This window comes from Melopsittacus undulatus, chromosome 5 (genome assembly GCF_012275295.1).
Source record: "Melopsittacus undulatus isolate bMelUnd1 chromosome 5, bMelUnd1.mat.Z, whole genome shotgun sequence".
Classification (NCBI taxonomy): domain Eukaryota; kingdom Metazoa; phylum Chordata; class Aves; order Psittaciformes; family Psittaculidae; genus Melopsittacus; species Melopsittacus undulatus.
In genome coordinates this window covers 51,354,293-51,375,961 of record NC_047531.1, presented here as the reverse complement: position 1 = coordinate 51,375,961, position 21,669 = coordinate 51,354,293, and the positions used below count along the sequence as shown (strand labels likewise).

Sequence of the window (21,669 nt, the reverse complement as noted above, 5' to 3'; positions counted from 1 at the left end):
GCTAAGCTATGGGCTATGGCACTGAGCAGCACATTCGTTACAAGCGACTGGATGATGAACAACAGTTCCCAAATTCCTCCTTCACAATGCTACTTGCATTAGTTGTAATTTAATGAGAGAGCGAGAGTTTTGGCTCAAACCACTGAAATAATACTGCCTGCTGCTGCTTCCCACTGGGTTTGTATTAACTCACACCACCAGCACCACCTCCATCCCCTCCTCCTCCTCCTACCTCCTCCCTTTTCACACCTATCCTCAGGTGCTAAAAGTGGTTTCATGAAACCCATCAGCATGGCAAGACAGTATTCCAGGAAGCCCCCAAGCACATGCATTCCTTCCAGCTGAAAGGCAGGAGAGGACATAGAGCTCTCCCTCTCCTCTGCCAACAGTAACAGGAGGGCCAGAGCAGCCAGTCTCTGCATGGACAAGCCTCCAACTCTTCTTTGGTTTCTTCTTCCTAGAGAGACAGTGCACTAGCAGCTCTGGAAACAGAGCACCAGGGGCACACAGCCTGACACATGTAGGTACAGAGCTGCCACCATGGACCCTTGCCACCATGGTCCTCCTGATTGATTCTCAGAGGAAGCCACAGCAGGGTAGCCCAGCCTCATCCCGGCCTCGCAGGCTGTCTTAGCCCATTTGTTGCTCTTTTTAATGATTCTGAGATCTGATAAGCTGCCAATAAATGTGAACAAAACCTTTGCTATGGGTAAGGCCTTTCTTCAGCAGCGTAAGTGTGCCAACACTGCTGACCCCCAGGTGAATGTGGGAATCGCTGCCATGGCTGCCTCCTCATGAACTCCCAGGTAGGTCTGTACCTAGGTTGGAAAAGACCTTTAAGATCATCAAGTCCAGCCTTTACCCCAGGACTGCCAAGACCACCACTAACCTGTGTCACTGAGGGCCTCATCTACATGGTTTTTGAACACTTCCAGGGATGGTGATTTCACCACTGCCCTGGGCAGCCTGTTCCAATACCTGACCACCCTCTGTGAAGAACTTATTCCTAATATCCAGTTTAAACCTCCCCTGGCACAGCTTGAGGCTGTTACCTCTTGTCTCACCGCTTGTTACTTGGGAAAAAAGACTCACACCCACCTTGCTACAACTTCCTTTCAGTGAGTTGTAGGGAGCGATAAGGTTCCTCCTGAGCCTTCTCTTCTCCAGATTAAACAACCCCAGCTTCCTCAGCTGTTCCTCATCACACTTGTGCTCCAGGCCCTTCACCAGTTCTGCTGCCCTTCTCTGGACCCACTCCAGCACCTCTCTTGCAGTGAGGGGCCCAGAACTGAACACAGTGTTGGAGGCGCAGCCTCACCAGTGCCCAGACAAACCAGGGACAGCTTGCAGGTTTCTGCCCTGGAAGGAGCCAGCCAGCGAGCATCACCTCCCACTCCTGCAGCAGCCTTGCCACAGAGCCTGCTCCCCTTTGCATGACAGGACATTTAATCACCAGATGACCCTACACCTAAGGTTCATGCCTGCAACATGACTCAGTGTGGGGGGTCTCGTGTTGGGCCAGAAGAAAGTCAAGAGGTCTGATCTGAGCAGCAGACCTACCAGTAAGAGTCTGCAAGTATCATTATTGCTCTCCTGGTGTATTCAGTCTCTTCAGTGTCCCCCACCAACAGCACATAAATGGTAAACATCTATGGATTCCTACTCCATGAAGCATCCAAAATCCTCCTTATTCCCTTTGTGTCACATGTAACTTGGAAGTCCCTCACCCCCAGACACATTTTGTGGTGTTTTGAAAAAAGGAATCCAAACTAAATTTACATGTTTCTGAAACACAGGTACAGGCAGGGGAAAGCAAAACACCTTATGACTGGAACCAATGTTTTTGTGCAAATGAGACCTAGGATTTACAGTTACCTTCTAGCCCTCCAGCATGTGCTATAGTCTTATCTTTGGCTTAAAAAACATCTGTTTTCCTGTAAAGGTTGACAAACACCAGTGATCCTTCCTCCAGTGTCCTGGCTAAAGTCCCACAGACCTGATTTGGGGGAGAAAGGTGGGCAGGATGCCACAGGATGTTCCTAGGGACATCTGCACACATGGGTCTGTACAGGCACATAGGTACATAGGTGCTGGGAAAATAATACAGCATACACAATGCTGGGAGCCATCCTCAGAAGTGATCTAAACACAGACCTGCCCTTTGCCAAAATCCCCCTCCCAAACTCAGGCACAGCATCACACACTCTGTGGCTTTCCTAAAACTACAGATGCGTTTTAAGCAGTGATAGGACTCTGAAAGAAAGCATCCAGTGTGGAAGTGACCCTATGTGAATGCAACAGGAGTTGTTGCAATAAATAAACCAGGATCAGAGTCACAGACACAGAAACAGGAATGAACGCTGCACCTCAGCCTGCTGTGATTACCTGTGTGCTGAGCAGCTCACCCACTCCAGCAGTGCGGGGAGCCCAGCATCCGCCTGAGCGACACCAGATAAAAGCAATCCCTGTGCACAGACCAAGCATGGGGAGGAGGGGAGCCAGGCATGACAGAGCCACACAACAATGGGTACATGGCCTTTAGGAGCTCAGCACAGGGGTGGTGTTATCTGCTACCAGCCGCAAGCTGAGCCTGCTGCCCACAAAGAGAAGTAGTGACCAGGCCCCAGCAAGACTATAGGGATGAACGTAAGTAACCAGATGTATGGAGACCAGCTGGGCTGCACGCAGAACAGGCCAATTACTGCAACAACTTCTTTGGGCATCCGGTGAAAACCACAGAGGTCAGAACCACCAGCCATGATGAATCACATTTACAGTTTAAAACCCGACCAAATCCAAAACTTCTGTTAGGACCAAGGAGTTCAGCTGCAGGTTCCTGGCCCTGCTGGGAAGGCAAAGGCTGCCCAGCCCCTTGGCTCCCCTCCCGGCAGGCTGTCACAGCTCAAGAAGGGTGACACTCAGCAGCAACACTCAGCTCCCTTCAGTTCCCTTTAAGCCTTCAAATTAAGGCTTACATGGGGCTTAAGTGCAGTCCGTCCCAACACAGGGTTGGATTTCACAGCTCTTGTGTGCTGCTGGGTTGCCACCTCAAACTGAAAAGTGGACAAGTGTCTCAGAGGCAGGCTCACAGGCAGCCTGTCCATCCGGATACTGCGAGCAGGGGATGGGGAGCTCCTGCCTCCGCACCCAGCCCTATATCTCTAGTGAGCAAGGTAGGAGGGCTGAGGCCATCAGGAGAGGCTGCCACTTCCCTTGCCCCGGTTAGCCAAATAACTTCCAATATCTGCCCTTCAGCAAGCATTTCATGGTAACCACAGAGTATTTTACCTATGTGACCATGCCTGCACTCTTCCACCCCTATGTGCTTGCTGGCCTCCAGGGCTAACCCTGAGTCTCAGGATGACCTGTGCTTTCCAGCATTCTGCTCCCACAGTAAGTGAGCATGTTCTTGATATGTGGCATGCTACCTCCTTGGCCACAAATGCCTCAGGTGGGCTGGTCATCTTCAACCAAGCATGACAGAACATGGCAGGGCTGTGTTGAGGAGGGGTTGGAAGAGGGGAAGAGGCTGCCAGGAACAGAAGAAAGGACACAAATTACACATGGAGAGTAAAAGCCCCATTCCTTTACCAAGCCCTACAATAACAAGAGGGTGAGATGGATAGGAGTACCAGCTGCCATGAAACCAAAATGAAAAACTATTACCTACAACTTGCTCCAGCGATGCCAAGTGACATAAGCACATTTCCTAGCTCATCCCCAGCACTGCCACAAGCATCTGTTTTATTGCGCCTGATATGAAAAGCACTGGGCTTCCCTGCCTGAAATTCTGCCCTACCCTGTCATTCACTCACATCCCATCTTCTTCCCTCGCACACTATTTCCTACAGGCAACAGCTTTTTGGCAGGAGTCTCGGTATCTGTTTGCAACAGGGCATAGCAAGGGAAAGCAGACATCTCCTTGTAAAGCATCCTCTTCCTGAAACCCCTTCAAACCTTCCTGGCTGAGAGGAAATGCAGGGATTGATAATGACTCAAGTGCTCCTTTGGGAAACAGCAATGATTTTGGAGGAACACAAAATAACTTTTAAGCCAAGCTCAGTACTACAGAGGGGAACTTCAAGTCTGTAGCTCAAGTTTGCAGCTGAGCAAGAACAACACCAAGACTCAGGCACCCACTTGCAGGGATGCTGAAAAAGATACAGGTACTTTGCTGAGATAGTCTCACCTACAACCTGCAACAGATAGGTTGTGAGTGACATGGTAAACACATCTAAATGGATACAGATTCCCCATGGAATATTTCATTTGCTTACAGATGCCAGCTGCATCACAAGACCAGGTCAAGACTTAAATAACTGAGGAATTAGGAGGACCCAAGACACGTTAGTAGAGCTACAGTTACCCAAGAAGTGGTTCAGTAGGGCCACCAAAACCTGGGACTGGGAGAGATGTGTAGAAGATGTCAGCCATGCAGTTGTTCTGGGTCAGGATGGAGATGAGCTGGTAGATGTGGATTACAGACCACTCCCTGTCAGAATGTCTTGGATGATATTTTCCTCAAGCTTAGATTTCTAATAACCCTTTTGTTCAGTCTGAAAAGAGTCACACTGCTCCAAGGAATCTCTCCCTGCCTTTTACAGGGAGAGTGGCAGTGTCCCCTCCTGAACACACTGCGATTTACAGCCTTCCACACTCACACTGGCAACACAACCCCTTATGCAGAGACTGCAGACGGTACTCCTGCCAACACATACGCTGTCACAGCATCGGCTCCACATAAACACCCTGCATTCACCTTGTTTATATTTCCTCCTGTGCAGGCTGCAGCAGCTCACAAACACGCAGAAAACCTAATTTATATTTATAATAAATCTCCCTTCTGCATCCCCCACAGTGGAAAAGAGCCCTGGTATAAACGCAATTTGTTGAGAGAACAGTATAACAGCTCTAAGGAGAAACAGGCCCACCTTGCCTTCTGTAGATAAAGGAGATGAAGCCACAAACACATTTGCACGCTCCTACACATTCCTACAAACATGGAAAGAGTCCGACATATACATATATACACACATGTACTCTTCCACCTGTATTCTCACACACAGAGCTCAGTAACAGCATCTACCATCCCTTCTGACTCGCACATGCTTTCGGGCAGCACAAGCATTTGGAAGGTGCACTTTCATTACCAAGGTGCTCACACCTTAGATAAGCAATGAGAAAACAACACTGTAAGAGAAGTATTGTCACTATCAATGGGACAAGCCTTGTCAGGTGACGCAGCTATTTAAAAATGGGGTTTACATCCTGTTCCTTATCCCCACTTGCTAAATACATACACATTCTGATGCTGAGAGAATGCAGGGGGGAATGTGGTGGGAAGGCAGGTGCTTCCTGTGCCAGTGATAGTGCTAAAACAGGAATTTATAATTTTGTAATTGGAGTTATGACTAAATGTGATCCCCACTTGCTCTGTATGCACGTGCCTTGGCGGAGTTATGAGGTCTTGGGTTTCTCCATGGTTTCCACAAACTGGCTGTAACCAAGAGTTGTCCTTTTGTTTTAATCTGGCTTCAGAGACAAGGATGTGACCTCTCTTCTTTCTGTGAAGGACCTCATCCCAGCTTCCCTTGAACCCATCACTCTAAATCCTGACTGTGGACCATGTTCCCCGCAGGACAACACCATCAGCATGCCCAGAAACCAGGGCTAGCATGGATACCAGGCAGGCACTGTGCTGGAGAAACATACCCAACCAATCCTCTGGCTCCCAATAAGCTTCCGTGAAGGCAAACTATTAATTCATGTCAAGGTGTTCTGTGCTCATGTATCTTCTGAGTAACTTTAATACACAACAGCACTGCAGGGTCTGAATGACTCGTGCAACTTTTTCTACATGCCAACTTCTCTCCCACCCTAGCAGTACTAGGCTGGACCAAAACCTCTTCACTCAACATTGCCACCAAGCCCGCCAACAGCTCACCAAGACACCAGAAAGCTCCTGTGCACTGATGTACTGGGACCTGGAGACTAAGCATCACCTGATCTCAGTGCTGCTCCACTGCTGATCCAGAGCTCATCCTGTGGGGCATGTCACCAAATTCCCATAATAGAAAGAGTCTGTTACCTAGCCCCTAACATACTGCATTGCTAAAACTAGCCGTCATGTTACCTATTACTGCTCTTTTCAGATGCCACTCCTGCACTCCTTCCCAGGGCACTGGAGTGCCTAAAGTGCAGTATCAAAACTCTTGGTCAGTTGTTAAGTTGCACAGAGCATCACTAGAGATTTGCCATGTTAGAGAAAACCCTGCTTCAGGTATTTTAAAGACTAGACCATTTAACTCCCCATAAATTCTGCCACAACAGGAAAGTTAAAGATTGCACACACATACAGACTTAAAAGGTTATTTAAGAGGGTTTTCTTGGATTTTTTTCTCCAGATTTTGAAGTTAATCATATAAATAGGGAAGTAGCAGTGATGGCCAGAAATTACCACTATCTGGAGGCAAAACAGAGACCTGTTGAAAATCCTTGCCAAACTATTTGCAATATAACAACACTAAATGCTGCACAGGAGAAAATAAAACCCCATGTACTTCAGCTGGATGTTCTTCACCCCTGGCCTCATGTTTTATGCAAAGAAATAGCCTTCCTATCAATGTAAGCATCAAGCAACATGGACACTCGTACTTCCTCAATCCTGCTGCTGTCAGCTCCTGTTGGCAGGACAGCCTAAAGCCCCAGAAGAACCATGCAGATAGTCAAAAAACAAGGATCCCGACCCACTGTCAGAACAGCTCTTCCAGAAACAGTACTGTGAAAAGCTAACAGACCACCTCTGCCATGATCACTCTCTAGGTAGGGTGCAGCACTGTCTAGAGATCATACTTCTGCTGATATCCTTCTTTTGTGTACTGCTCCCTCTTCTCCCCATGCCAGCTCAAGCTGTGACATCCTTTCTCAAATACAGGTTGTGAACTCTCTAGGGCAATGCTCCACCACATTTGTCCATCTTTTGGAAAATCTGCAGCACAGAGGTTCTTGACTTGCTGGTAGTGGCTACCAGTAATTCATAATCAAAACAAAAGTGAAGCTGTACCAAGGGATTGTTGTGCCTCCAAGTTTTCTCCAGACTTGATTACTCTCAGGAGACACAGGAGAGATATGACTGAGATGAAAAATAAATCTCAGCCTACTTGGTTTACACAGAGACCATAAAAAATAATGTGTATGTATTGTTCTGACCTCCAGATCTCCTTTTTCCTTTGCCTTTTCCTAACCTTTAAAAGGCATATAAGATAAACAGAGGAGAAACCAGGCAGACAACATCCTCAGAAGGGATGTAGGAATATAATCAAGTCCTCAGACACACACACACACAAACACCATAATTTATCTCTGCCTCCTCCTGTTTGATATTATCCTCTGTTCTAGTATCATAATCTGTTGCTATGGAAACAGCTATGATGTCACTACGAGAGGTTTATGGATGCCTTGAACAGGAAGGAAAGGTACGTGATGATGGGAGAGAAAAAAGAGAACACCTACAAACAGCTGCTGAGCAGGAGATGTTCCAGGAACAGCAAGTGTTAACAGCGAAAAGATAAATACATTGACAGTGCTGGCGCTGCTGCAGACAAGAGCAGAATATAAACCACGTTTTAAAAATAAAGAATGCTTACAAATTTTGCCTACAAGTAAAAATATTCTGTGAAAGCTAAGGGAGCTTCCTGACAAAAAACAAACCAAACTTTCTTTGAAACCTTCTGCAAGTTTTCTGCAACTGGATATTTCCTAAGCTTTGCTGCTGGCGTCCAAGCCTCCATCAACTCACTCAATCATCTGCTGCAATATTCCCTCCAGAAGTGTTAGTGTAACAACCCACCAATGCAGCTGATACTTAGGGATCTACCTGGCTATCCACCATCCTGCGTGCCTTGATAATCTGTAACTAAAAAACAAAAGTCATGTCTTCAGGCAAAAATAAACACAATCACAGAATTAAAGAATCGTTTAGGTTGGAAAAACCTTTCAAGATCATTGAGTTCAACTATTAACCTCGTACTACCAAGTCCACCACTAAACCCTGTTCCTAAGTATCGCATCTACACATCTTTTAAATGCCTCCAGGAATGGTGATTCCACCACTTTCCCAGCTAGCCAGTGCTTGACAACTCTTTCAACGAAGAAATTTTTCCCAATACCCAATCTAAACCTCCCCTGGTGCAACATGAGGCCATTTCCTCTTATCCTATTGCTTGTTACTTGGGAGAAGAGATTGACAGCTGCCTCACTACAACCTCCTTTCAAGCAGTTGTAGAGAGCGGTAAGGTCCCCCCCGAGCCTTCTCTCTAAACTAAAAAACCCCAGCTCCCTCAACCATTCCTCATCAGACTTGTGCTCCAGACCCTTCAACAGCTTCACTGCCCTTCTTTGGACACCTTAATATCTTTCTTGTAGTGTGGGGCTCAAAACTGAACACAGTTTTGGAGATGCAGCCTCACCAGTGCTCAGTACAGGGGGATGGTCACTGCCCTGGCCCTGCTAGCTACACTACTACTGATACAGGACAGGATGCTGTTGGCCTTCTTGGCTGCCTGGGCACAAGCTGGCTCATGTTCAGCACCCTCAAGTCCTTTCCCATCGAGAAGATTTCCAGACACTCTTCCCCAACCCTGTAGCACTGCAGGGCCCAAGTGCAGGACCCAGCACTGAGCCTTGTTGAATCTCATGCAACTGGCCCCTGCTCATCAATCCAGCCTGTTCAGATCCCTCTGCAGGGCTTTCCTATTCTCCATCAGATCAACATTTCTGCCCAACTTACAACAAACTTACTGAGGGTGCACTCAATCACCTTGTACTGATCATTCTTAGAAGTTATTAAACAGAACTGTCCCCAGCACTGAGCACTGGGGAACACTGCTTGTGACTGGCTGCCAGCTGGAGTTAACTCCATTCACCACAACTCTTTAGGTCTGCCATCCACCCTGTTTTTTACCCAGTGAAGAATCCCCCTATCCAGGTCATTAGCAGACAGTTTCTCCAGGAGAATGCTGTGAGCAACAGTGTCAAAGGCTTTACTAAAGTCTAGGGAGAGAACATGCATAGCCTTTCCCCCACCCGCTAAGTGGGGTCATCCTGTCATAGAAGGAGATCAGGTTGGTCAAGCAGGACCTGCCTTCCATAAACCCATGCTGACTGGGCCTGATCCCCTGGTTGTCCTGTATGTGTTTCATGAAAGCACTTGAAGTGATCTGCTCCATAGCCCTCCTCAGCACCAAGGTCAGACTGAGAGGCCTGTAGCTCCCCAGATCCTTCTGGCCCTTCTTGTAGATGGCAAGTATATTTGCTGACCTTCATTTCACTAGGACCTGCTCTGGTTAGCCGGAACTGCTGATAAATGATGGAAACTGGCTCAGTGAGCACTTCCACCAGCTCCCTGAGCCCCCTCCTTACTTCTCCAAGAACGGAAAACTGTATTACTTCATGACAGCTATGCCCAAGAGGGCCTCCAACCACCACATCACCCAGAAGTCCTTCTCTGTTCACAAACAACAGGTCCAGTGGGGCGCCTTCCCCAGTTGGCTCACTCACCAGCTGTGTCAGGAAGTTATCTTCCACACACTCCAGGCACCTCCTAGACTGTTTCCTCTCTGCTGTTTCCTCTCTGTGCAGAGAGGCAATGAAACTGGATCACATCCAGTAGCAAATAAACACCCTGGCCCCAAACTATATGCGAAAAAGAGCTTTTCTTGCTCTCCTCACTCAAGAGAAAAACCATAATCTTGTAGACTGGCTGCCAAATATACTGACATACCTGACCTGCTACTAGAAAGAACAGTATGCTGAACCTCATACACTCAAAATGCACCCAGCCTTCAGGCCACTCGCATCCATGTGTGGCATGATGCACGTGCTGTTCCCACCCACAGGCTCAGGCACTGATGACTCTGTCTCCACGTTCATACCTGATTTTGTCACCTGGACTGTTGGTGAGAGCAGGGCAGACACACAGAGAGAGAGAGTGGGACAGTCACATGTGTCCTCAAAGACACGTGCACACTGCAGGGAAATTCATCATGCGGGGCCTGACAAGGAACAGGCGGGAGGATGGCATTGATCCTCCATAGCTGCCTTCACCATGGCAAGGGTCATGGCAGCAAGGGAGGAAACCACAAGGAAGGACCTCACATCAATGGTGTTGCAGCTAATCTTTGCCTCACCAGAATTTCCTGAGCATGGAAGCAGGATCAGAGATCTTATGGGAATGCTATAGCATTAATTTTGCCTCTGGTCTCAGCCCCAACCAGGGAATCCCCAGGCAGACTCTCCTCCCACCTATAAGCATTAGGATATAGGTGGTATCTGTTGTCCTCATCCACCTTACCTTCCAAAGATGTTAGAAGCAACTGCAGGGAAAAAACTGGGAGAGACTGAAGTCAGTAAAGGCAGCTGCAAACACAGTCCAAGCCAGGATCTTCACCTAGCTTTTTGTTCTTTCCCTCCTGGCTGTGACAGCCTCAGCCCATGTACTTCTCAGGAATCTCCTCCCTCTCTCCAATTACAGTCACTTGCCCTTGTCTTCCTTCTCCATCTGTCTCTCTCATCCTGTTCTCTCGTTCCCAACCTATTGCCTTACTTTTCAAACCTTCAGTCCACCCTTCCCTTTGCTGAACAACCCCACCACAAATATTTAGGAAACCCCACAAATTGTGATTTCCTGTCCCCAAACAGCCCAGCTGGTTTATATTATCCACCTTCCCATGATTTCATCTACATAAAAAGCAAATCTTTTGGGATGAGAACTACCTACCCCTTCACATTAATGTCATACCTATTGCAGTAAGGTCCTGCTTTTGTTTGGCACTAATGCTACTGTAGCAAATACACTGTTCTTAGGAATACTTCAAAAGCATCAAAGGAGAGCAAAAGAACAGGAGGTGCGAAAACCATGCCAAGTGTTCCCTGTTTCTTTCAGCTTCTTTTATATTTTGAGGGCAAGGTTCTGTTCCTGGTTTTTTATTAAACAATTTCTTTTCTTATGTGCCTTCTATCTAGGACTGCCGAGAAGAAAACAGAGCTGATCTTGGTGAAGAAACAGAGACTGTTTTTTTAAATCGGCAGGTGACACCAAGGAGGAAGGGTCTGCAAAGTCAGGGGAAATAGAATTCAAAACAATTCCAGAAACTTGGAATTCAAACAGGACAAATACAGAAATCATACATTTAGGTAGGAAAGGCTAACTCTGCACACATAGGACAGAAAATGGCTCATGAGGCATGAAGCTTCTTGGACACAATATGGGACCATTACAAGCTACACACAGATGAATGTCACAGTGCAAAAGTTAAATCAAAGAGGAGCACTGTCTGTAAGAGTTGAAGGAATACTTCTGCTCTATTCGGCCAACACAAGACCCTGGGTACAGCACTGCTCTAGCAGTGCCATTCCAGAGAGAGGTGGACTACCTAAAGGGAGTGCAGAGAACTAGAAGGATGGTTAAAGCTGAAGGAACGAGACAGGAGAAAGAGCTGAAGGATGCATCTGAGATAAGATGTAGCTTAATGAACACAAAGCCAAGGACAGAGATGACGAAGAGGAAGAAATAGTTTTCCCGTACCCACTGTGCATACAAGGAATCTCAGCAAGCAAAGCAGACAAGTAACAGAGGACGTAAAATCTTTTCAGTGACAAAGTGAAGGGCAGAAATGACAGCCTGCACAGGCTGTGGACCCTCCCTCCATACACGAGGAATAAGCTGCACAAGTGTATTAGGAAACACACTACACAAGCATGTATTTAGTATAGTACATTCTGGTTTTAAACCCTTTTTGAAGTGTTTCCTATGCCCACTTCCTATGACTTCAATGACTTTGGTGAGAGTTAAGTTTCTTTGGCATTTCAGCATAGCCCACAGACCACAATAAACCTGTCAGTGTTTAGGACCAGGGATATTAGCCTGCAGGGTACCTCTGTGTAACACTGTTGTTCCAGGTCTTTCTAATGCCTTTAAGGATTAAAGGTTATAATGCACAGGGAAGACAGCTGCCCTTCTGAGTTTCTCAAGTATCTCTGGCAAATACCACTTCCTTGCTGTGTGACCTTTCCTGCTATCCAGGGTAGGAGGTATAAGTGATTGCTCTTACTTCATCCTTCTGCAGACAGATGTCAACACAGGCTCACCTGGAAGGTGAGCAGGACAGAGAATACAGTGTGAATAAAGAGTGAGCTTCAGCTTCTCCAAGCAAACATCCCACTCAGTGCGAAATGCTGAAGAAAACCAAGGAAGCAAACTATGCCACCTTTCACTCAGCATGAAACTGCCTCTCCCTCCAGAATACAAGCAGACAGGCTAATGCTCACTGCATGGACATGGTGCTTCTCCCCCAGATAGCTCCCCAGGTTTCTGTGGCACTGTTGCTGACCTACACTGTGGGCCCTGAAATCAGAATCAAGCCCCATAGCAGCTGGAAGAGCTCACATCTCGAGGATGCTTGCCTCCCACCAGCTTTTTTGTACCTCCCTGCAAATAAATAGAAGAGTGTTCCTTGGCATCATTCTGTCAATAGTTTGATCAGACAGCCAGTCTCTATATAGCACCTTGAACACACAGAGCACTGAATAAACACACATTATTACAACTTATTATTACTGCCATTAAATAAATAAATTCTAATGGTACAGCTTTTTAATTCTTTCAGCCCTGAGTCCAGACTCTTTGAAGTATTTTGAGATGTGGTGATGCCTCTGCCAGTTTATGGAGACAGGGTCTGCTCCTCTGCTCACGTGTGGGGATGTCTTAAGATTGATTTCTACCACCAAAATTACTCAACTCAGAAGGCTACCTGAATTCAAAGGTGGTCCCAAAACACATGCACTTGTGCTTTCCAGAGGAAGGACCTCAGTTGCTGGAGTGGCCAAATGGGGGAGGATTCAGGTGTGCTGTGTGCTGTAAATGGGGGAAGCAGTAACATGCCTCTATTCCTCCCCCACAACAAACAGACAAATTGCTAAATGCCCTATCTGGAGTGAAATTATCACCTAGGTTTATTTTCAAAACAAAAGCTGAACTCTACTGCTAGGGGGAACAGTTTCAAAAGAGAAGGCCTCCTGTTAAACGCTAGGGTATGTAAATAGCTGAAGAAACAACCTTTTCTGTAAATAGTGTTTAATTCTTGCTTCTTGTTATCTCCCAGCTTACCTTCCAAAAGCAAGAAAAAGCCCTATAAATAATACTTCACCTTCAGAGAGCAGAGATTTCACAGTAAAGGGTGAGGAAACAGCCTCATTTTTATAAATGGACTGATTAAGCTATAGAGGCCATGAATCAGAAAGGTACTTCAGCATGTGGCCAGCTTTAAAGACAAACAATTCTAATGAAGTCAGCAGCACTGCCTGTAAGCTTAAATTTAGGTACAGACCTTAAAATATCTTGTTAAATTGGGATCAGAAAGGAAAAGGGTGGAACTTTCAAAAACGTCTAGTCTCAGCCTACCCATCCTCTACAGGCACAGGGATGGGGAAACCATAATAGCTGTCAGCCCACCACTGAATGCCTTTAAAACTCCTCTACTTGGCCGTCTCACTCGAAGGTACACACCATCCTCAACTCATTGATTCAACTCCTGCACCTAAGAGAAGTGGTCTAGTGCGCCATGTCATACTGGTGTCTCAGCCTAGTGTGAAAATAAGGTGGCTGAACCTGCCCCTGACCTGGCCATCTGGCAGGCCTGCTCTCACACCATCACCCAGGACCCCCTTGGTGAGGCTCTCAACCAGGACAGGGATTTACCTCCATGTCAGGTCACCAATCCTTTCATGGTCTGACTTCCTAGAACTTTCCTCCCCTTGACCAAATTTCCACAAACTTTTACATACTATTGCTGTGATGTGGCTAAAACTGAGCCTTATTCCTCTAGCCATTCAAGTACCTTATCTGCCTCTGAATAAGTAGTCAGAGCTGACCTAAAGTTCAAAACCCTCACAGGCATCAAGGAGGTCTCTGGGCTGTCCCCAGTCAGTAGAAGACCTACATACAGATCAGGGCCAGCTCTTAGTCTGAATAAAACCACATCCACTAGTTTCAAAGCACCACTTGGAAATAGTAACCACTGGGTAAATGGGGAAACCAAGGCACAGGAAAAGCAAAATGAAGGAAAATGACTCCATCTTTCAGGCAGCTGGGATGTCCAGCTGAAGCCAAGGAGGCTTTCCCAACCTGCTAAACCATGCAGAGGAACATGCTGCATAGAGTCTAAGGGCCAGTACCTGTGGCAAGTAAGTGTGCTTGCCTCTTTGTCCAAGTGGGCTGTCTGCCTGCTTGCCCCAGCCCCTGGGGCCAGCAGCGCTCTTTCCCCTTCCAAAAATAAAACTGCATTTTTCACCCATTACATCTCAAACCCATTTAATTGCTAGGCATGGCAGCACGATAAGAACAATAATTATAACTGGAGGGGGCTTCCTGTTATCCTGGCTATAGCCATATCCTGAGCAAATAAAAACTTAGGCTTTTGGTCCCAGCATTGACTTTGCTTAAGTTCTAGTTATTAATTCATAAACAGGAAGCGCCTCCAAGTTATCATCTCCCTGCATGAACCTTGGGGCAAAGACCTTTACTCCGCCTCAGTGGTGCCGCCTCCCCGATGAGAAAGTTTAATGCTCTCTAATGAAATGTGAGGACGCATTCAAAACCCAGCAGGGCTGGCCTGTTCCTGGTGTTAAATGGGATCGCATTCGCGAAGCATCCAGGGTCGGATTTTCTGGCTTCCCAGCCCCTCGCGTGACAAGGACAGTGTGCAGGCAGGTCCCTGCCTGCACCAAGCTACAGCAGCAGCACCGGTGGTGAGGTGCAATTTACAAATATTACCCATTAATTCCATAAGCCACCCACACAGAAAACTACCAAGGCGGTTGTTAAAAATACACTGTGAGTTGCAACAAAGTTGTCAGAAATAAGCAAGAAGCAAAGCAAAGAAGAACAAAACCAAAACAGAGGTAATCACTGTTTAGAAAATAAAGGTTAAGGCATATAAACACCACTTTTTACCAGTTCTGAAGGAGGCTAGGTACAAGGCACCCAGGAAATCATTGGAGACACCTCTCCAGGGCAGAAATCTACTCACAGCCCAGGCACTGGTGGTGTCTAGCAGTGAGCCCTCTTAAAATGGGGTCTCCTCTGGTCCATAGGGTTTGGCTCTGTTCTCTGCCCAGGAAGTATCACATGACAAGCACACCGATGGTGATCTTGTGGAGCAAGGGCAACATTGCCCAGAGGAGAGTCCAAAGAACCAGATTCTCACCTGCCTCAGGTCATTCACTTCCTGTGAAGCTGCTACAGCTGCCCCTATTGAAGCCTTGTAGCTGGTGCTCAGCAGGACAGCAGTCATTAGTTTGCCCCAACTCTGGAGCAGAGGCCATGCAGGATCATACCTGATGAGGCGTGCTTTGAAGCACAACACACTTCCCCACACAGCTCAAAAATCAAGACTAAAATCCAGGTCAAACACTGCGTGGAGGTTTTACTTCTGGTTTATTTGGCTTGGTAGGGGTTTACGTCCTTTGTTTTACTGCTCAGCTCTGCAACACCCGGAAACAAATGAATGAGAAAAATCCAGCAGAAGATGACAGCAAAAACTGAATTCCTTAAACCAAATGGGAAAATTCCCCTTGCACAGTGTGTAGGGGGGAGGATATCATACCAGGTTTTTATCAGGCCTGACCTGTTAGTATCAGGTGAGGCACAGTTCTGCTTCCCAGAACCGGTACTTAAGCCAGCTGCTCAGCACAGGCATACAGTACCCTCACCTACATATTGAGAGTGGGGGGTGACTGTGTGCATGTGCTCTATGTTATCACTCACTTAAATTTCTACTGGAACCATTTCATAAGGCCTCCAAGGTGTCACATTTCCTCCCGGGGCACCTCTTCTGTCAAAGAGCCTATGTTCTGAGATCCGTACGGTGGGGATACTGTTTCACCTACCCTCACCTGCCTTGTGGTGGTGGCGGTGGCCATGTGCGTGTCACAAGAGACTGCATGGTTAAGAGCAGGAACAGGAGAGAAGGGACTGCCAGTGGCTACAGCGCTGATCCAGCCCCTTGGCTCCTGCCCTCTCCCCAGTGGCCTGGCCGTGCCTGATGCTCCAGAGGAGGCTTACACACTAGAGTGGTCGTGCACATAACGTGAGGCTCGTAAGGGAGGATAGCAGTCCTTGTCTCCTTCCAAGGAGGAAATCGCATCCCCTGCGATAAGTTTTTATCAATGCACTGTGATATTGCAGAGAATTCTAAGGACCTCTCACAGCAACTAGGAGGCGAAAAACATTCATTAACCCCTCCTCCACCTCCCTCGAAGCTATCCAGCAGCAATTTAACCCGCAAACACACTGCAACACAAAACATATAAAACAATCCCTATCAGGCTTTGTGCTACCCACTGGCTCTTGCCATTTGGGATATTCACCTACTTTAAGGCTTGAGGCATGCTGCAGAGCCTGGCTGCGGACACTCCTGTACCGGCTGCCGGGAATTTGTTTTTACGGGTTGCTTTTCAGGGCATTCTTTTTCCCCCATCTGCTCTCTTTTTCCAGTCAGGCAGAAGCACGGGCGCCGCTGAAGTTAGGATGCTCCGAGAAACCGCTAAACTTCCACCGCACGCATGCTTCGGTGCGGCACCGCCACCACCTATCCGGGAGGAAGCCGGAGCCCTGCCCGCCCCGGCTGCAGCCGAGGCCTCCTCTCCTCTCGCTTCCCTTCCCTGCCCGGCTCCGGGGAGGCGGCCGTGCCGGCGGCGCGCCGGGAAGGGGAGCGCGGCCGGGCTGACCGCAGGCCCCGCGCCTCCCTCAGCCGCCGGGCGCTGCGGAGACGCCGGGCGCCGCCGTGGGGCACCGCGCCGCCCCGCAAAACCAGCCCACCTCCCGCCCAGGGGATGCGGCCCGGCGAGGAGCGAACTTCAGAGCGATCGCCGCATTACCCACCCTGCCAGCGGCGTTCGCTCGGGAGGGGCTGGGCAGGCTCCGCGGCGAGCCGTGTGATGCCGGGCAGGCCTCACCGGCCCGCCGGTAGCCCGGCGCCGTATCGGGGGGGGGGAACAGGCCCTGCCCGGCGGGGGGCCGCGGAGGGGGCCGGGCAGGTACTCGCTGGCGCTGCGAGCCCCGCCGAGGCCGGGGGAGAGCGGCGAGGAGACGGCCTCCCCCTGCCCGCGGCGGGGTCCCACAGCCGCCCGCTGCCACTGGAGGCGCCGGGGGCGGCCCGGGTGCCGTGGGAAGGGGGGGGCTGCCCGGGCCCGAGGCCGCTCGGCGGCGCGGCCGGCAGAGGGCGCCGTCGAAGGGCCGGCCCCTACCGGCACCCCGGGCTCGCCGCGGCCCCTCCGCCGGCAACGATACCGGTCCGCCGCCGCGCAGGGCCCCGCTGCCACCGCCGCGGCCCTCCCGCGGCCTCCGGCGGCGCCACCACCTCCGTGCCACGGCAGCACTGTGCTCGGCAGCGGCGAGGGCGGGGAGGGACGGCCGTCCTCCCTCCGCTGCCGAAAACGCTCCTCTTTGTCTGCCTGCCTTTCGCGGGGTCCGAACTCTGCACCGGCGGCGAGCCCGGCGCTGCCCAGAAATAACCCGGCGGGCCGGTAACTTTACACCGCCCGCCGGGCGCCCTCCTCTCGAGCGCTGCAGCCCGGGCTCGATTTTCTCCTCAGATAAGTTTTACCAGCCTCACCATAGAGACAGTAAAGTACCTTGTCCCGTCCGCCCCCCCCCCCCCCCCCCGGGCGCCGGGGTCTCGGCCGCCGCGGACCGACGGACGGGTCCCTGGGCAGGATAAAGCGGCGGGTGGGTAGATGTCCCTTCGGTTTATGTAACGCTCCCCGGCCAGCGCCGAGCCGGGAGGAGTGACGGGGGAGGATAAATGCATGGCGAGGGGATTTAAATTAACCTTGATATCGTTTCATATATATATAGATACACACATATATTTTAACAGCCAAACTGAAATAAGCACCCATCTAACGTACACACACACACCTTTTATTTATTTATTTTTTCAACCTGAAAAAACTAAGTTGGGGCACTTGGGCTCCTCGCCGCAGCCTGGGCTGGGCTGAAGGAGAAGACGGAGGGGCTGACAGGCGGCTGTCGGTAGCCCCGTTCCCCGCCACCGCTGCTCGCGGGCTCTCCGCACCCCGGAGGAGAGCCCCGGCGGGGGGAACTCCAGGGAAACCGGCTAAAGGAGCGGGGTGGCCGATCCTGGAAAGGCGAACTGCAGCGAGGGGCAGGCAGGCACACACGCGCACACACACACAGGCGCAGGGCAAGCTCCGTCCACCTCATTGTTCTGCTCGGCACCGGCACGGACTTCACCCACCGCCCCCCGCCTGGGACCGCGGGGCTCCGGGGGGGCACGGGGAGAACCGGGGGAAGACCCGCCCCTCGCCCCGCTCCCCACCGGTGTCCGGGCAGGGCGGGGGTGCCCTGCCGCCAGGCTCCCCGCAACAGTGCCGGGGGACGGTGGACCACAGGCGGACGGGGAGCCCCGGTCCTATTCTCCCCTTCCTTCCTCCCCGGCGGGGCGAGTGGTGCCGGCAGGGCGGGCCGTGCCGGGGCTTACCTTCGTACATGGGGGCCATCGGTGCAAGGACGCCTGTTATTCATGGCAACGCCGCCACGAACGACGCGAGATCGCAGCCCCCCAAACTCAACACACATCTGCCATCTTGAGCGGGTGTCTCTCGGCGGAGGCGAAGCTGCCGCTTGCCTTCTGCATCGCTGCCCACCTCAGTGCGGGGGGAGCCGGGCACATCCAGCCCCGCTGCCGGCCCTCCGACGCGGCCGGGGCGGGCGGGCGAGCGGGCGGGGGGCGGCGGCGCCGGGCCGGGCCGGGGCGAGGCGCGGGGCCGGGCAGGGGCGGCGGGGCCCCCCCGGCTCGGGACGGCGGCGCTGGGGAGGGAGGGAGGGAGGGAAGGAAGGAGAGAGGGAGGAAGGGAGGGAGGAAAGAAGGAGGGAGGGAAAGAGGGAAGGAGGGGGGCTGGCGCGGTGCCCCCGCTCTCAGCGCGGCATGGCTGCGTGTGCCGGGGCGCCTGCAAAAGTTGCACTGGGGGTGAGAGAAAGGGAGAGAGAGACGGAGGCAGAGAGAGGGAGACGGAGACCGAGACAGAGAGGAGGAAAAAAAAGGGGGGGAGAAAAAAAAAGGCGAAGGGAGTTTGCAAATAATCAAGCGCCGATGGCACTGATCGTGGCTTCCCAGAAGGAGAGGGAGCTAGCGAGAGAAACCCTCTGCTGAGATTATGTGGGATCTTGTTTAACAACACATTTCAATCAGGAGAAAAAAGGAACAGTCAACAGAAGTTGGTGAAACACTTCTGTGTTCTTCTCCCCCCCCCCCCCCCCCCCTTCTCTTTATAGAAAAGAGGGGAAGGGAAAAAAATCTAAAAAAAATAAAGAGGCAGCTGATTGAAGCTTTGCAATTCACTGGCTGTGGGGATCATATAATTTGAGCTCATGTTTTACAATAGCATGGAAAATTCCTACCTCTCCCCCTCTCCCCAAATAAATCTTCTATTCCCTCAAGGCATTGCACAATCTGGTTCACTGACAAAAGTTCCAATTTACCCTTTTTTTTTTCTTTTTTTTTGTTTCATTTAGCTCGCTTGCAGTGTAAATATTTAGCGGATGCATTTAAAATAAACATACGTTGTTGCTTTTGGGATTCGGGTTGTGTTTTTATTTTTTGTTTGTTGCGTTTTGCAGAAAAGGAACCACATCAAAGAAGTGTTTACTTACTGAGATTGACAGCCACTACTTCCCACCACCACCACTCCTTTTTATTTGAAAAGATCCATCTCTCTGGCTGAGCTCTTGCTGTAGGAACACCAACTCGACCGGAGCTGTTTTTGTCGGTGCAGACAGGAAAGCTGTAGGTGAAGCCACATTATCCAGAGCCCCCTTGGCCCATCAGGGGCTTTGCCAAAGAAAGGTCAGTTGCCAGGTACATATTACACAGGTGAGGAGGCTGAAGACTCATGCAAAGCCTCTGGCAAAGGTGGAAACGGAACCTCAGGCTGTGATCCTGCATTAATTTCCGTCTGCATCCACCCACCTGGAGCTCCTTACCGGTGAGGAGTGTAGGGCCAGGCTGGTGAAGATACATTCTCTTTGTGCCTGCTGTAACTGCTGACCAAAAAGCGTTGCCTCTTGAGGCTGCTGGTGCCCGCCCAGACCTCTCCCACCACAGGATCCGATCGCAGCAGGACTCAGCACCCAGCCACTTGAGTCGATGTCTCGAGGAGGAGGAGGCAAGAGGTGACTTTTACTTGGGATTTCAGTGAGAGCTGAGTGCTCCCAGCAGCCTGGCCCCTGGTGGCAGGGTACCCAGAGGATGCCTACGCTGGCAGATGAAAGCAGGCCAGGAGCAAGCCATGCTGACCAGCTGATTGAGCAGGATGGCCATGCCTGTGCTGCAGAGGACAAGCCCCCAGGCTCATGTGGGCCCCCTTGCTCTCAAGGTACTGTCAGTGTTTCGCGTACTTTTTTCCCCACTGAAAAATGCCCGAAGTGACAGAAGGGCTGTCTCACTGCCCATTAGCATTCTGTTTACTACATGAAGCTTAGGAGACCTGTTAAATTTGCTGGGGAGTGGCATGCAGGGCAGGTGGAAGTGATTGAGGGTGCAGTCAGCTGGGATGGCACTGGAGGACTGTGTACAGCAGAGGGAGCAAAACTTGCTGTCATCTCGTCTGTGCTTCATTTTGAGAGTGATCCCAAGACCAGTCACCACTGAATCTTGGAAAGAAATGGAGCTGCCTCCAGCTGGACCTCTAGAGAAGTCTAGGCCAGAACTGGAGGGCAAGTGGTATGCATGGCAGCAGGCACAGTATTTGAGCTTGCTTCTTGCCCCTGTTTTATTTAGCCATGGCAGCCCTCAGGGTTTGGCTCTTCATACCAAGTTGATAACCTCACATTTTTCTGAAACACGTTCTGGTCATTGCAATTCTGCGCTGCTCTCTTCTTTTATGATGGAAGACATTATCTGTTTTCCACGGCTACTGATGCTTCTGAGCCCAGTCTGTCTCCTTGCCCTTGGTCAGAGTGGCAGCCATGGAGCCCTGTCTCAGAGCCACGAAGCAGATGTGGAAAAATATTGGGGAAGCACAAAGGACAAAACCAGAGGAGAGGAACAGGCTGCTACAGGAACTGGCTTAGTTTCTTGTCATTGTATTTTGCTGCAGCATGGCTGCAGGGTAGCCACATCACCTGACAGCTCTGCCATGGGGTACCAGCTTCTGCTGCATGAAACTGCACTGGTGGTTTCTTCTGTGTTTCACCCTGAGCTACCCTGTAGCCCTTGGGTCTGTGTTAACTTTGTATCCATCAATGCTAGCATGATGCAGGAGCTTGACACATGAAGTAAACTCAGTCCTCATCTCTTTTTCTGGAAGAAAAGAGGAAGGGGTTGGTGGAAGGGTCTGCAGGATTCTGTGCAGTCTGGGCATGGAAGTGGTGCTTCCTGGCCTCGCAGTTGGTGGGTGGAGCACAGAGGGTGAGGTGGGAACAGCCAAACCTGTGCATGACTTACTTATGCAAATGGTGAAGCTGCCTGACTTCAAAGCACAGGTTATTCTGCCTCTTTTAGGGGCAAGGTGCTGAACTTGATGGACTACTTGGCTGGCCCAAGACAACAATTCCTGATTGCCTTTCAGGTTCAGTAACGCCAAGGACAC

The 21,669-nt window shown here is 50.3% G+C and overlaps 1 protein-coding gene across 3 annotated transcripts in view; it reads right to left on the bottom strand.

The window, feature by feature from the left end:
• The window catches only part of HIPK2 (homeodomain interacting protein kinase 2), a 135,023-nt gene extending 116,227 nt beyond the window's left edge, over window positions 1–18,796 (bottom strand). For 2 of the 3 annotated variants that reach the window (XM_034063364.1, XM_034063365.1), the window contains exon 1: window positions 18,561–18,796. In XM_034063364.1, coding sequence (XP_033919255.1) covers window positions 18,561–18,579 — 19 coding nt within the window. In that variant the 5' untranslated portion in view covers window positions 18,580–18,796. Of the gene's footprint in view, window positions 1–16,429; window positions 16,694–18,560 lie in introns of those variants that run through there. The other variant, XM_005150452.4, reaches the window with a different exon arrangement.
• Window positions 18,797–21,669: the final 2,873 nt, after the last annotated feature.